This window comes from Corythoichthys intestinalis, chromosome 7 (assembly GCF_030265065.1).
Source record: "Corythoichthys intestinalis isolate RoL2023-P3 chromosome 7, ASM3026506v1, whole genome shotgun sequence".
NCBI classification, from domain to species: Eukaryota; Metazoa; Chordata; class Actinopteri; order Syngnathiformes; family Syngnathidae; genus Corythoichthys; species Corythoichthys intestinalis.
In genome coordinates this window covers 9,647,911-9,663,981 of record NC_080401.1, presented here as the reverse complement: position 1 = coordinate 9,663,981, position 16,071 = coordinate 9,647,911, and the positions used below count along the sequence as shown (strand labels likewise).

The window sequence follows — 16,071 nt, the reverse complement described above, 5'->3', positions numbered from 1 at the left end:
GTCAGTTAATAACTTAAAGGTTGGGAAAGTGCTTGTTTTGGCCAGCGAGTGTATAGAATCTCCTGATCTGACTAGGAATGTGACAAAATATTGAAATAGTTATGGCAGAAAACACTCAGGTGACTTGAAGTTCCGCTCTGAGACCCCCAATTTGGTGAACTTTCAGAATTGTCCGAAATGCATGTGTGATACATCATTGGAAAGCTTAAATTTTCATTTTTCTGGGGGACGAAAAATTTTGAACAGGAGGGCATTTTAGAGTTGTTTAAACAGCAAAACCCTATCTGGAGGTGAGAGCACGCGAGAGCAGAATTACAGATGCCATGACTTTAACAAGATATTATCGCATACTTACCTTGTTTCAATCCAAAAACTCCATGTAGCATGTATCACTGAGTGTCATACAGATACAGCTGTGTATGGCCACAGTTGGATTTTTGGGGGATTTTATGGGTGAAACATGGTAATATAACAAGGGTCGCGATGCAGAAATCGCAGACATCAAGGGATGGTCTTTAAACTTTTTTTTTTTTTTCAATTTTTCTTTGTTTGGATCAATTATTTATCATCTAATATATCGGACAAAATTCAAAAGTAACACAAAAAATATATATATATACAATTAAGCGATAGTTAGGTAGATATCCGTGACTTTTTTACAGACGCCATTTTTTTCATTGTGACATAATTTGTTTAAAAGTTTAAAATATGTGAGTAAATAATTTAAAGTCGTAAATGAAATATGAGACATCAATGAATGATTTAAAGCTAAAAACGACAGACATTTTGAATAATACAGTATATATAATTAATTTCCTTCATTTTATGGCTGGGTTGAAACAAAAGCGGTTGCGCGACGTCTGTAAACGGGGTTTTCAGGTAAAACGGACAAATTAAAAATAGTTTAGGGGCTTAATGCGCCATGAATCTGCTATGGTAACATATAGACATATTGTTCTATCAAACACAACAGGTGTTTTGGCTTAAAATACAGCAGTTTCTTTTAAAGAGGAGTGCAAGAGCAGAAATTGCTTTTTCAATCTTGTCTGTGTTTTCCGCCATATATATCGTGATACTTTGACTCCCAAAAGGTTATGAATATGCTCCTGTCAAGAATCGAGATATCATTGAAAAAAAAAACAAAAAACAGCAAGTTGCTCTCCAAAATCTTCCACCATAATAGTGTCACAGTTAACTCTATGGCTGCCACTGACGGCGCTCATGACGGCCAACCCATTAAGACCGGGAAGGGCGAATGAACATTCGTTCGTTCAAAACCAGAGCATTCCCAGTAACTTCCAATTTTCGAGTTATTTACAGGTCACTTTCTGTTCATTTTTGGGCATTTGGTCCCTTCCTGTTGCGTTTGAGTCACTGCCCATTCAACCCCAGGTCACTGTTCTGTAACCCGAAATCAAGAGGAAGTGACCCATAAAATGCCCCCAAATTAACAGGAAGTGACTGAAAAGCAACAGGTGAAATGGCCGAAAATGACTTCGTTGCCTGGCATTGGCTGCTGTTGACGGCCATGGAAGTGGGAGGGGGCCCGTTTGAAGTGGGAGGGGTTCATTCGTTGCCACCCTCCTAGCTCAAATGGATTGGACGTCTACTAGTAATTAACTTACAGAGGAAGGATGAAGATGGCTTGCTTGTCTGTTTATCACTTTTGTAGAATGATTTCCTGACCCTTATCTGGCTGAGGACTAAGGTCTCATCCCAACCGCTTCACACTCGGCTGCGAACCACTCCAATGAGGGTTGGAGGTCACGGCTTGATGAAGCCAACAGCACCACATCATCTTCAAAATGCAGAGATGCAATGCTGAGGTCACCAAACCGGATGCCCTCAACGCTTCAGCTGCGCCTATAAATTCTGTCAATATACATAAACAGAATTGGTGACAAAGAACAGCCTTGGCGGAGTCCAACCCTCACTGGGAACGAATTCGACTTACTGCGGGTAATGCGGACCAAACTCTGACACCAGTCGTACATGGACCGAACGGCCCTTACCAAGGGGCTCGGTACCTCGTATCCCCGGAGCACCCCCCACAGGACTCCCCGAGGCACACGGTAGAACGCCATCTCCAAATCCATAAAACACATCCAGACTGGTCGAGCGAACTACCATGCACCCTCGAGGATCCTGCCGAGGGTGTAGAGCTGGTCCACTGTTCCACGACTGGGAAGAAAACCGAGAGAGAGATTCGACTTTCCGACCGACCCTCCTCTCCAGCACCTCCGGTCCCCCTTTTTAAAAAGTGGGGTGCCGGAAAAGGGTCGCGTGCCCTCTCCGGGTTTTCCGGGTCTGGAGATTCTGCCCCAAGTGGAGAAGTTCAAGTATTTTGGGGTCTTGTTCACTAGTAAGGGTAGAAGGGAGCGGGAGATTGACAGACGGATCGGTGCAGTATCTGCAGTGATGTGGACTCTGCACCGGTCCGTAGTAGTGAAGAAGGAGCTGAGCCGAAAGGCGAAGCTCTTGATTTACCATTTGATCTATGTTCCTACCCTCACCTATGGTCACGAGCTGTGGGTCCTGACCGAAAGAGCAAGACCCCAGATACAAGCAGCCGAAATGTGTTTCCTCCGCAGGGTGTCCGGGCTCTCCTTTAGAGATAGGGTGAGAAGCTTGGTCATCCGGGAGGGACTCTGTGTCAACCCGCTACCTCTCCGCGTTGGGAGGAGCCAGTTGAGGTGGCTCGAGCATCTGGTTAGGATGCTTCCTGGACGCCTCCCTGGAGAGGTGTTCCGGGCATGTCCCACCGGCGGGAGGCCCCGTGGACGACCCAGGACACGCTGGAGAGACCATGTCTCTCTCCTGGCCTGGGAACGCCTTGGGTTCCCGCCGGAGGAGCTTGTTGAAGTGGCTGGGGAGAGGAAAGTCTGGGCTTCCCTGCTAAAACTGCTGCCCCCGATACTCGACCCCGGATTAAGCAGCAGATGATGGATGGATTTCCTGACCAATGTATCAATAATCATTGTATTGCCATATAGTGAGATCATCGTTTTCGGGAGCTTTGTATCGCAAATCGTATCGAATCGTGAGGTACCAAGAGGTTCCCCACTCCTAGATCTGAGCTTGTGACCAATTTTGCCATCACGATGGTGCGAAGTAAATGCCTCAAACTTAAACAAGGTATAATTTGAAACGTAGTTACTGAAAACATATTTATGATTAGTCTTTAAGAAAATATTGGTTACTTCATGCACACAATTGACTTGATTGTGCGTTCTCCCCTACTCCACATCTAGTTTTATCGGTGTACCCCTTATGACAGACCTCGGCGCCAAAATTTGGCATATGGGAAAGTCGTGTGCTAGAAGATGTGGGGACCACGTCACTCATTTCATCTTGGGGCCGTTTGTTTTGACAGGTGGGGCATGGCCCACACGAGTTGCCTCTTACTTCATGCACTCATGACTTTTCGCAACAAGTATCTGCCACTTTAGGCTTATCATTCAGGGCTTTCAGGAGGAGTTGGAACGGGGCTTTGTAGTTCAGGATGGCCCTCCCACCACTCTAATGCATCATTTACCAAGGGTGTTGGGGCATCCTCCATGGACCCAGGAGGGGGTCACCATGCTGTTAGCGCCATTGGGGGAGCGCTTCCTCTGGGTGGAGGTCCTCTCCTGGCCTGGGCCTCAGGGTCCATGGTGGTCTCGCTGTGGTCCCCTTTGCGGTGTCGGCGAGGTTTCTGGATGGGTGGATATAGTGGTGGGCGTGGGGGGATGATTGCACATCTATTCGTCTGCTTTCTAATGGATGGTTGGTAGAATCTCGGATGGGCTTGAGGACTACCCTGGGTCATGGGAAGCTGACCGTGTCGGTGAGCTAAGGCTGCAGGTGGAGGGATGAGCTAAACTCGCTCGGTAAACCTTAGGTCTTAGGTAAACAGAGCTTTTCCGGTGAAAATTCTTGTGAATAAATGCTTAAATCACAGAATTCTTTATAGATATGGACGTAAAACAGTCTAGATAAAACAGTCTAGATTCTTGGTTAAAAGAAAGAAAAAAAAAACCAATGCAGTTAGCCTTTATTTTACGTAAATATGTCGTAGTACGATGCTAGTCTGTTAGTAAATCTAGCGGCCGCCTTATGTAAAGAGCTTTTCCGGTGAAAATTCTTGTGAATAAATGCTTAAATCCCCAAATTCTTTATAGATAATGGACATAAAACAGTCTCGATTCTTTGTTAAAAGAGCAAAAAAACGAACAGTTAGCATTTATTTTACATAAATATGTTGACGAATGATGCTAGTCTGTAAGACGATGTGGTGGCAGCCTTAGAACGGAGCTTTTTATGTTGAAAATTCTTGTGAAAAAACGAAAAATATAATAATTACCTTGAATCCTCGAACAAATCACTCCTGTGACAATCCTTCCTGTTTGTATGTGGTACAGCTTTCGTACTTTTGCGACCTAAATCAGGCGTTGGATCGCTGCATGTGTCGCTGCGACCGTTAGATAAATAACTAAAGCCATAGACTTCATAATGTATTGACGGGACATGGGGCGCGGGGCTGATAAATAGGGGGCCTGCATTGTTGGCGAGGTCGTCCAAGCTGACCGAGTGGAATCACAGACAAAGAGCTTTTTTTGTTGAAACTTCTTGTGAATAAATGCTTGAAACCCTGAATTCTTTATAGATACAGTATGGACATAAAACAGTCTCCATTCTTGGTTTAAAGCAACAACAACAACAAAAGCGTGCAGTTAGCTTTATTTTATGTAAATACGTCGAAGTACAATGCTAGTAAATGTAGCTAGTGACCGCCTTATGTAAACAGAGCTTTTTTCAGTAAAACTTCTTGTGAATAAATGCTTAAATCCCTGAATTCTTTATAAATATGGACATAAAACATTCTGGATTCTTGGTTAAAAACACACACAAAAAAAAACAAAAACGTGCAGTTAGCATTTATTTTACGTAAATAGGTCTGTGGTGTCGGTATAAAAATAACGAGCATCGGTTTGAACTCATATGGCTCTTTACTGTGCAATCAGTAAAAATAAACAGTACAGCAGTAGCAGCTAGTAAACAACATGTATGGCCATCACAGCATGGCACACAGCAACATCAGGCTTCTTCCGCGTGTCGCTTACTTTCTACTGAGGCAATATTGCCACCTGGTGCTATACTCAGGGAACACAACATCTCCTCTCTCTCCAAGTAACTCGGTAAATAACTTACCTTTACATAGGCATATTAACACAGTAAAACAGTGTGTATAATTAAAAAAAGAACACTCTTAATAAGCTTTCACAAATGCCCAGCAAGTATCAATCATTTTAATGGATTAACATTTTAAGTGTATTAATTTCAATTTAAATTGGTCAATCTATGGTATAATGTAGTCCTTGTGCCACTTGGGTTTGGTTTTAACACGTGGCATTTTGTGAGAAGGTGAATGACTGGCATTTGTGCGTTGCAGTCGAGATGTGTCAGTGTCCTGTCCAGCCACAGGAGAAGTGTGGGCAAGATTACTGGCATTCCAAGTCTTCCCATCACTCAGTAAGAAGGTGTTTGGACCTTTCTTCTCTCTCACTGTAACCGGGGAAGTGAATCTGGGGTGTGTTTTCGGGACGTGATGAGGCTTTCTTATCCTCACCTTTTCTTTTTTTTTTAACCTGTCCTGTTCAGCTGTTTGACACAGAGAATGGAAGTCTAAGTGCCCAGATAGTCTGAACAGTTTTAATGTTTCACATTGAGAGTCTGACATACTCTCTTTGTGATCATTCAACATACCTCATTTATTATGACAAAACAGCGAACAGGAAGGGGTTATGGGGGAACAGAAGAAAAGAAACACGAGAAGAAAGAGAAGATACACAAACAACAACAAGATATACATTGAACGCCTAACTACACTAACTACTAATATGTTGGTGCTATCGTCAGCTAAATGTATTTCCGGTTGACACCATGTGGGGGGCCTGTTGACCAGGGAAAGAGGGGGAAGAAGGTAGGCGAGTCTATAAACTAAGTGATAGAAAGGGGTAGAGTGTACACAAATCATCTCTGTGATCTTGAACCCAGTAATCGTGTGAATCCCTTGTGAGTGTAAGCCCGTTGGCGACCGACCCTATGCCGCCCCATGGCCAATCCATGACACCATGACCCCCGCCAGAGCGCACCCAATAACATCCAGCCACACGCGAGCCCCGCAGCCCAGCAAAGAAGCCCTCGACCCCCCCCGGAATCCAGGGTGGTCCCCTGGGCCACCCGCGCGCTCATCTACGGGCCCTTGGGAATGGCAAGAGGGGACGCACCACCAACTCCGCACCCTTCCCCAACCCCGTCCGCCCACCCGGGCCACGAGCCGCAGCCCCCCAGCCGGCACGGCACGTCACGGGGCCTCCAGCGGCCCACCAAGCCCAGGGCAGGGCAGGGTCCCCCGCCGTAGCAGGTAACATCCAGCAGATACACCGCCGCCCAGCCAGCGATCCGCGGCGGAGCACAGGGCGGATACCCAGTTAGAGAAGAGAGGGGAAGGCGGAGGCAGGAGAACGCCGAGGAGCCGCCGTGGGGCGATGCAAGACCGGAGCACCGACATCCCCACACTCCCGCGGCCGGCAGCCCAGGCAGAGAGGAGGCCACGCCTCGGGAGCCATGCCATAGAAAAACTTGTGGGACCCACCTACCGCCCTATTACTGTGGCTTATCCTCACTTTTTCTCGTGGACGGAAAGAAGGTATGCGTGCACCAAGTCCCGCGTCAGTGTAATGCTTCATTTTACTCCGATTACACTGCGGAAACAAGGTTGTACTTCAAAGCAGAAAACAATGGAAGGAAGCGTTCAATGGTTTATTAAATACTAAAATACACACAATCGCTGCCTGAAAAGAATACAATGGGTCCATGACAGTAGGTCGACAGGGATAAGTAAAATACTAACCTAAGTGGTAGGCAGAGAGCCGATAAGACAACAAAACAAAGCCAGCGGGATCCTACCTTCCATTCATAAGCGGATTTTAAGGGGGGGCCAGGCCCCCGCCTGGTGGCCGAAAAGTGTAATTGCATGAAACCGACTTTCCTATAAACGTAAAAGTTGGAAAGCAATAGAACTGCAACAAAAATGAATGAAATGAACAAAAAATATATTTTTATAACGGGTCAAAATAATTTTTCAAACAAATCATGTGACTAGCACCTTAGACAGTCATTTGCTTTGCATATAATTTTCACCAAAAAAACAAAAAACAAAAAAAAAATTAGGGGAGGGCAATTTTATCTTTCAGATGTTTTTTTTTTCTTTGTTTAAAATATTTTTTGGGATTGAAGCAACTTTTTTTTGGTTTTGATTGAATGATTTAGGCACAAATGTCCTACCCATAATATGGCCCAAACACAAACAGGATTGCGTCAATAAAATCAAACTTTTTCAATGAAAATTTAAGTGTTCAAATGCAAATTTTTCAATCTCAAATATTTTTTCGCATTCAGAAACGTTTTCTATGATTGAAATGTTCCTTTTTTTTTGATTGAAGTGATTTTTCTTTTTGAAAATATATATTTTTTGAAGCCACTTATTTTTTGATATAATAATTAAGACAAAAACGTCCTTGCCAAAATGTTGCCCGAACACAAATCAACATTACTTCAATCAAAAAAGTTGCTTGAATCCCCCCAAAAATTTCAATCAAAGAAAAATAGCTTTCACATGCATTTTTATTTTCAAATTTATTTTAGCACTCAAACACTTTTTTTTTTTTATTGAAGCGACTTTTTTTTGGATTGAAAATATACATTTTCTTTGAAGGAACTTTTTTTTTTCAAACTTTTTTTTTGATTGAATAATAAAGACACAAATCTACCTCCATATGGCTCCACTATTTATGACTGGGTTAACTACATTGGCACGACACCGGCGTGATAATGAGTTAAAACACGTGCCATTAATACAGGTAACGAGTGGAGCCTAGTTAGACCTCATTAGACCTTGTTAGAAGAAGTTAGACCTATTTGACTGGCAGAAATCCTGATTTTTTGTAGGTGACCAAATACTTATTTTCCACTCTAATTTGGAAATAAATTCTTTAAAAATCAATGTGATTTTCTGTTTTTTTTTTCACATTCTGTCTCTCATGTTAGAGGTTTACCCATGTTGACAATTACAAGCCTCTCTTATCTTTTCAAGTAGGAGAACTTGCACAATTGGTGGTTGACTAAATACTTATTTGCCCCACTGAACAACAAGCTTTGTCTCAAATTGTGAATGCATGCATACACCTGTTTTTAAGTGATGTGGCAGATCTGTATGAACATGTTCTGGATGCTGTGTGAAGACACCGCTGATGAATACACAACAGGCGGTCAGTGTAAGAGTATTTTAATCCAAATGTAAAAAATAATACAAATCAAATGTCTTCCTCTGTTAGCTGCTTGTGTAATTACCAAGCCACTTTATTTATCCGAGGGCTATTATGTGGTATCAATTTAAAACAATGTAGACATCTCTGACTTAAATCTTCACTTAACCTAGCATACATGTGAGCCCTAAATATTCGCAGAGAACCCATTAAATTTCAACCTCAAACCTCTAAAATGGGATAAAGTGCTAATTTGTATGTCACTATTCTTTGGCACACAATACAATTCAAAATAAAACCGGAAATGCCACTAAGGCTTGAAGTCAGTATGCATCTTCCCTAATGCAATCAAATTGAATTGTTTTCCCAGAAACTGCTGATAGTTAGTTTTGTGTCAGATAATCATGGACTTTTAACTGCCAACACAACAAGGCTCAACTTATTTTGCAAGATCCACAGGAAGAACTAATCACGCAGCGTTTTAGTCACACCTCCTTATTTGTATTTAAAGAAGGCCGGGTTTCTTGATCAGTGTGCATTTCCTATACAGCCTGTCTTGTAGCTAAGTGCACCCAGAAATTTCTGAAATTAAAACTGCGCAGTATTGACCTCTTGCTTCCAGTCTTTTATTTGGTAATCCAGTCTGGTCGTCTGACCTGAATTGAAAACGAACACGCGGAGGACCTGAAAGACTGCCTCCAGCAGGATCCAAGTGGGATGGAAAAAACACGAGCGGAAAGAGATTTGACTCTGGCTCAAACAAAAGATCAGAATTCCAGAAGGGGGGAAAAAACCAGCTAATGTTCCGTTATGTAAGAGATTATTTGTTCTCTATCCGCTCAGTAATTCAAACTTGAGGAACACAATAGTTTGTGTGTGAAGTTAGCTGCTCCAACGAGGTATGTTTACGATCTCATTCTTAAAAATAAAGTACAATGTGTTTCATACACTTGACTGAGTTTGTTGTTGTTTGCTTCTTCAGATTAAAGATGCCCATGCATGGATACTCACTTTTCTTCCTAGCACTCCTTGTGTTGTTGTCATCGTGGAGAGTTTGTTTTTGTGGTAAGATTCTTGTAGTACCCTTCGAGGGCAGCCTCTGGTTGAATATGGAGGTCCTGGTTAAAGCACTCCACTCTCACGGTCACTCCATGGATGTGATACGGACTGATAAGAGCTGGTACATTAAGGATGGCATGCCACACTACAACACCATCACGGTATCCGTCAACGAAGTGTTCGACCCGGACTTTGTCAATCCTCTTCTGGAGAAGACTTTTGCTCTGGAGAGGCAGCAAAGCTCCTTGATGAGCTTTCTAAGTCTTAATCTTCAAATGTTCAAGGCGATGTCCGGTACCAGCAGGATCATGTGCAAGTTGGCCATTGAGATATTAAAAGATGACAATTTAATGGCTCGTCTGAGGGAGAGTCAGTATGACCTGGTTCTCACAGACCCGGAGTTGGGAACGGGTATCATGTTGGCTCATGCTCTACAGCGACCTTTAGTCTATAATGTGCGTTGGGTGATGAGCAAAGAGGGGCATCTGGTCCTGGCGCCTACTCCTTTGTCTTACGTTCCTATGACTGGCTCCGGACTGTCTGATAAGATGACTTTCTTCCAAAGGATTAAGAATCTTATATACTTCGCCACATGGGAATTCCAGTATATATTTTTAGTCATACCTCATTACCAAGCTGTCTGCGATCAGTTCTTTGGCCCAGAGGTAAGATTTGATGAACTTATCCAGAGTGCTGACTTGTGGCTCATGAGAGCAGACTTTGTCTTTGAGTTCCCTCGCCCCACCATGCCCAACGTAATTTACATGGGAGGCATCCAGTGTAAGCCCGCAGAACCTCTACCCGACCACCTGGAGGAGTTTGTACAGAGTTCTGGAGAACATGGCATTATCGTCATGTCTTTGGGGACTATTGTGAGCCAACTCCCTGAAGATGTCGCCGATGAGATCGCAGCTACTTTTGCCAAGCTCCCGCAAAAGGTCATCTGGAGCTACAGAGGTTCCAAGCCTTCCACTTTGGGTAACAACACCCTCCTTGTGGGCTGGATGCCACAAAATGACCTGCTTGGGCATCCCAAGACTAAAGTCTTCGTGGCTCATGGTGGGACAAGCGGCGTCCTGGAGGCAATTTACCACAGCGTCCCAGTGGTGGGAATACCATTGTTTTTTGACCAGTATGACAACCTGGTGCGTTTGTCAGAGAGAGGAGCAGGTGTGATGGTCACATTGGCCTTAATTAACAAAGATGATAACTTCCTGAAGGCCCTCCAGGAAGTTATTACCAATCCTTCCTACAGGAACAACATGCAGAAGCTCTCCAAGCTCCACAAAGACCAGCCCATCCCACCGCTAGACAATGCTCTCTTCTGGATCGAGTTTGTTATGCGGCACCAGGGTGCAGCTCACCTGAGGACCGAGTCCTACAAGCTACCCTGGTACGCCTACTACTCTGTGGACGTATATCTATTCCTGTCTGGGGTTGTGCTTGTTTTGTTGTTAACATTTTTTATCGTGATGAGACTGTTGTGCTCAGCTTTATGTAAGAGGAAATTGAAACGTGACTAGATCAGTCATATTGTTTCTTTACAAAGATGGCAGTTATGATTGTGCTCCCTGTTGTGTTTTTCAGGATCACATCTGTAAAACAAATTAATAATGAGCTGTTTCTTTGACGATATTAGGAGAAATCAAACTGTTTAGTATTATCTCCCACTGGAATGTGATCATTGGCTGCCATCCCTTCTATTTCAAATGAACTTTATCACATTCCGTGAAACCAATGTGGTAATTGTTCCCAAAAACCTAGAACTAGTTAAGACCTGCCTGTTCAAGGAGAGCCCTGTTTGGAATGCGTTGTCATATAACCTCAAAGGTCTATTTCTTTTGGTACAGAAACCAGCGTAGGCTATGTTGGATCTCTTCACATTTAACTCCTGTGTGCAGTGCAGACTCCTGAATATGCAGAGCAGAAAATATCATTTTTAGGCCAGAAAGTTAGCTTTCTTCAATAAGTTTGGAGGCTCTTTATCACGGGATCTCATTATTGATTGTCCAATGAGCTGGCATTGCTATGAGGGGGGAAAGGGGGCTCACGAGATATGGAGATGGGTGATAAATGAAGAATCGCTAGCCTCCTTGAAGTAAGATCTTCAATCCCAAAGGCATCATTCCACAGCTGAGCTATTCACCAATAGACAGAGGAAGTTGAGTTGTTCTGGTATGAGTATTTAGTCTTGATTCATAATTTGTGACATCCTTAGATTCTATGGTTTATGATGTCTGGGTATATTAGTGTGTTTGTGGGGTGGGGGCACATCTTATTCTTTTCAATCATTGTTTGCGACTTACAAATCACTCAATTCGCTGTACATTTCTATTTATTTTACTTGTGATACGCTAAACATCGCAATTCAAACTTTATGTACAGTGGAGCAAATAAGTATTTAGTCAACCACTAAATGTGCGAGTTTTCCCGCTTGAAAATATTAGAGGCCTGTAATTGTCAACATGGGTAAACCTCAACCATGAGAGACAGAAAGTGGGGGAAAAAAGAAAATCACATTGTTTGATTTTTAAAGAATTTATTTGCAAATCACGGTGGAAAATAAGTATTTGGTCAATACCAAAAGTTCATCTCAATACTTTGTTATGTCCCCTTTGTTGGCAATAACTGAGGCCAAGCGTTTTCTGTTTCTCTTCACAAGCTTTTCACACACTGTTGCTGGTATTTTGGCCCATTCCTCCATGCAGATCTCCTCAAGAGCAGTGATGTTTTGGGCTGTCATTGGGCAACATGGACTTTCAACTCCCTCCAAAGATTTCCTATGGGGTTGAGATCTGGAGACTGGCTAGGCCACTCCAGGACCTTGAAATGCTTCATACGAAGCCACTCCTTTGTTGCCCTGGCTGTGTATTTGGGATCATTGTCATGCTGAAAGACCCAGCCACGTGTCATCTTCAATGCCCTTGCCGACTAAATACTTATTTGCCCCACTGTAATTATATATATATATATATATATATATATATATATATATATATATATATATATATATGGCAGAAAACACAGACAAGACTGAAAAAGCAGTTTCTGCTCTTGCACCCCTCTTTAAAATAAACTGCTGTATTTCAAACCAAAACAACTGTTGTGTTTGGTAGAACAATATGTCTAAATGCTGCCATAGCAGATTCATGGCGCAGGAAGCCCCCAAACTATTTTTAATTTGTCCGTTTTACCCTGGATACCCCCGTTTACAGACGTCGCGCAACCCTAAACCCTGACCCTAGAATTTCGGATGGGCTTGAGGACTGCCCTGGGTAGCTGACCGTGTCGGTGAGCTTGGGCTGCGGATGGAGGGATGAGACAAGCTCACTCCCCCCTCGGTTAGTGGGGGCGGTGCCGTGCCTCCTTGGCGGCTTTCACACAGCAGTTTCATTTTCTGCATGACTAACACACACTAGAGTGGGTACACACATGACTTGGTGCAACCAGGCACATTCACATAAATGAAATTGTTGGTGTCAGGATTAGCGATCAGTGATCAAAAAGTAGGATGTCGACTCGTTAAATGCTCATGGGTGATTTGTGCTAATATTGGGTTCCTCACTTCACATTACTGCAGGGTTGCCAAACAAAGTCCACCAAGGGGTAAGAGGGTCCTAGATTTCATCCCAACCAACATAGTGCAGACAGTTCAACCAATGAATTTTCTGCTGAAACAAGCAGCACCTGACTCCAATGAACATGATTACACTTGTAAGAGATAAGATGGGTGAAAAGGTGTCCTCTTTATCAAGGGTGTAGGTTTGGTCTCAACATTGGTAGGGACGATACAACAGCATCACCTGCATGTACAGTTTTTTGCTGGGGATGGGACATTAATAAGACCAAACAGATTATTACATTTATCAGGAATATTAACCTAATTAATTGATAGGCTAAATGATCAATGCAAAATAAAGCTGTATACTAACTTTCATGTGTATTGGTTCAGATGATATACAGTCCGATTCAAACTTTTGTTTTCAAAAACTACTCAAGAAAGATTTTGAAAACTTCCAGAATAAATGTCTGGGTTTATTAGCAAATTTCAATTGCAATATTTGAACATAATTTAAATTATGTTAACATACACAATAAATACAAACGTGTTGATAATCTCTTAATTATCCAGGAAGGCAAAAAATAAACATTTGTCTTAAGACCACTGAGCATTGTCTATCTAAATAAAGAAATTAAATATAACTGGAAAAAACTTTTTAGTCAGGGAAGAACAAAAATAAATAAAAATGGGGCCCTCCTTCAGTACTACTGCTTTTGTCCACAAGGACAGCCAAACTCAACAAATAATGAAAGCTCCTTTGGGCTGCTTTAAGACCACATAAATAAAAATGAAAATTGGGGAGAAAAGGGTAAACCTCGGTTCACTACATTTCTCAGAGTTTAATTAACACGTAAACAGTAGAAAACACATATACGAGTACACTTTTCTTTCAGCAGCTTCCTCCTCGAGTTTTGCAGGTTATCAAACTCACACAGTGTAATGTTATGCTAATTAGTCTGATACCAGTTGGACTTTCAGTAGCAAAATTAGTGAAGTGTTCCCCACCTCCACAATATTGACATCTTTTTACATTACTTACAGTGGTTGCTGCTGGTTGAAAAAAAACAAACAAACTAATATCCCTCCTCTTTGAAGGGGGCGGAGTAGGCAACAGGTTGTTGACATGTTGTATTTCTGTGGGGGCTGTGAGTGTGTTTGTGGGAGAGGGGAGGTCAAGTCATCGGCTAATCAAACGTGTGTTTGAGAAAAAAAAATGGACTGGCACATTCAGCAAGTGAAAAGAGGTAAGTCTGTACATAATGAAAATAATTCACTTAATTATGGTACGGTCAATTCTATCCTTACAACTCAATTACCTATATACAGTGCCTTGCAAAAGTATTCGGCCCCCTTGAATCTTGCAACCTTTCGCCACATTTCAGGCTTCAAACATAAAGATATGAAAATTTATTTTTTTGTCAAGAATCAACAACAAGTGGGACACAATCGTGAAGTGGAACAACATTTATTGGATAATTTAAACTTTTTTAACAAATAAAAAACTGAAAAGTGGGGCGTGCAATATTATTCGGCCCCTTTACTTTCAGTGCAGCAAACTCACTCCAGAAGTTCAGTGAGGATCTCTGAATGATCCAATGTTGTCCTAAATGACCGATGATGATAAATAGAATCCACCTGTGTGTAATCAAGTCTCCATATAAATGCACCTGCTCTGTGATAGTCTCAGGGTTCTGTTTAAAGTGCAGAGAGCATTATGAAAACCAAGGAACACACCAGGCAGGTCCGAGATACTGTTGTGGAGAAGTTTAAAGCCGGATTTGGATAGCTCATCACCTTGAACACACCATCCCCACTGTCAAACATGGTGGTGGCAGCATCATGGTTTGGGCCTGCTTTTCTTCAGCAGGGACAGGGAAGATGGTTAAAATTGATGGGAAGATGGATGCAGCCAAATACAGGAACATTCTGGAAGAAAACCTGTTGGTATCTGCACAAGACCTGAGACTGGGACGGAGATTTATCTTCCAACAGGACAATGATCCAAAACATAAAGCCAAATCTACAATGGAATGGTTAAAAAATAAACGTATCCAGGTGTTAGAATGGCCAAGTCAAAGTCCAGACCTGAATCCAATCGAGAATCTGTGGTCTCCGTATATATGCACCTGCTCTGTGATAGTCTCAGGGTTCTGTTTAAAGTGCAGAGAGCATTATGAAAACCAAGGAACACACCAGGCAGGTCCGAGATACTGTTGTGGAGAAGTTTAAAGCCGGATTTGGATACAAAAAGATTTCCCAAGCTTTAAACATCTCAAGGAGCACTGTGCAAGCCATCATATTGAAATGAAAGGAGCATCAGACCACTGCAAATCTACCAAGACCCGGCCGTCCTTCCAAACTTTCTTCTCAAACAAGGAGAAAACTGATCAGAGATGCAGCCAAGAGGCCCATGATCACTATGGATGAACTGCAGAGATCTACAGCTGAGGAGGGAGAGTCTGTCCATAGGACAACAATCAGTCGTACACTGCACAAATCTGGCCTTTATGGAAGAGTGGCAAGAAGAAAGCCATTTCTCAAAGATATCCACAAAAAGTCTCGTTTAAAGTTTGCCACAAGCCACCTGGGAGACACACCAAACATGTGGAAGAAGGTGCTCTGGTCAGATGAAACCAAAATTGAACTTTTTGGCCACAATGCAAAACGATATGTTTGGCGTAAAGGCAACACAGCTCATCACCCTGAACACACCATCCCCACTGTCACTGTGTTCACAAACACTCTCCATCCAACCTCACTGAGCTCGAGCTGTTTTGCAAGGAAGAATGGGCAAGAATGTCAGTCTCTCGATGTGCAAAACTGATAGAAACATACCCCAAGCGACTTGCAGCTGTAATTGGAGCAAAAGGTGGCGCTACAAAGTATTACCGCAAGGGGGTTGAATAATATTGCACGCCCCACTTTTCAGTTTTTTATTTGTTAAAAAAGTTTAAATTATCCAATAAATTTTGTTCCACTTCACGATTGTGTCCCACTTGTTGATTCCTGACAAAAAATTAAAATTTTATATCTTTATGTTTGAAGCCTGAAATGTGGCGAAAGGTTGCAAGGTTCAAGGGGGCCGAATACTTTTGCAAGGCACTGTAACTGAAGTCATTATGTAATCCAAATAAGGTTGCT

The 16,071-nt window shown here is 42.6% G+C and overlaps 2 protein-coding genes across 2 annotated transcripts in view; one reads left to right on the top strand and one right to left on the bottom strand.

Annotated features, from left to right (window-relative positions):
• LOC130919362 (retinal Mueller cells isomerohydrolase-like) overlaps positions 1-9,578 on the bottom strand; it is a 36,340-nt gene extending 26,762 nt beyond the window's left edge. Inside the window, exon 1 of the mRNA XM_057841974.1 lies at positions 9,321-9,578. The gene's annotated coding sequence lies outside the window, so the exon portion shown is untranslated. The remainder of the gene's footprint in view (positions 1-9,320) is intronic.
• Positions 8,885-12,311, top strand: LOC130919363 (UDP-glucuronosyltransferase 2B16-like). Its single transcript, XM_057841975.1, has 2 exons — positions 8,885-9,208; positions 9,292-12,311. The coding sequence occupies exon 2, from the start codon at positions 9,299-9,301 to the stop codon at positions 10,889-10,891; it is 1,593 nt and encodes a 530-aa protein (XP_057697958.1). The 5' UTR covers positions 8,885-9,208; positions 9,292-9,298; the 3' UTR covers positions 10,892-12,311.
• The last annotated feature ends 3,760 nt before the right edge of the window (positions 12,312-16,071 follow it).

What these genes read in the sequence shown, in the direction of transcription:
- LOC130919363 (XM_057841975.1), top strand. Translation starts at nt 9,299, where the DNA reads ATGCCCATGCATGGATACTCACTTTTCTTCCTAGCACTCCTTGTGTTG.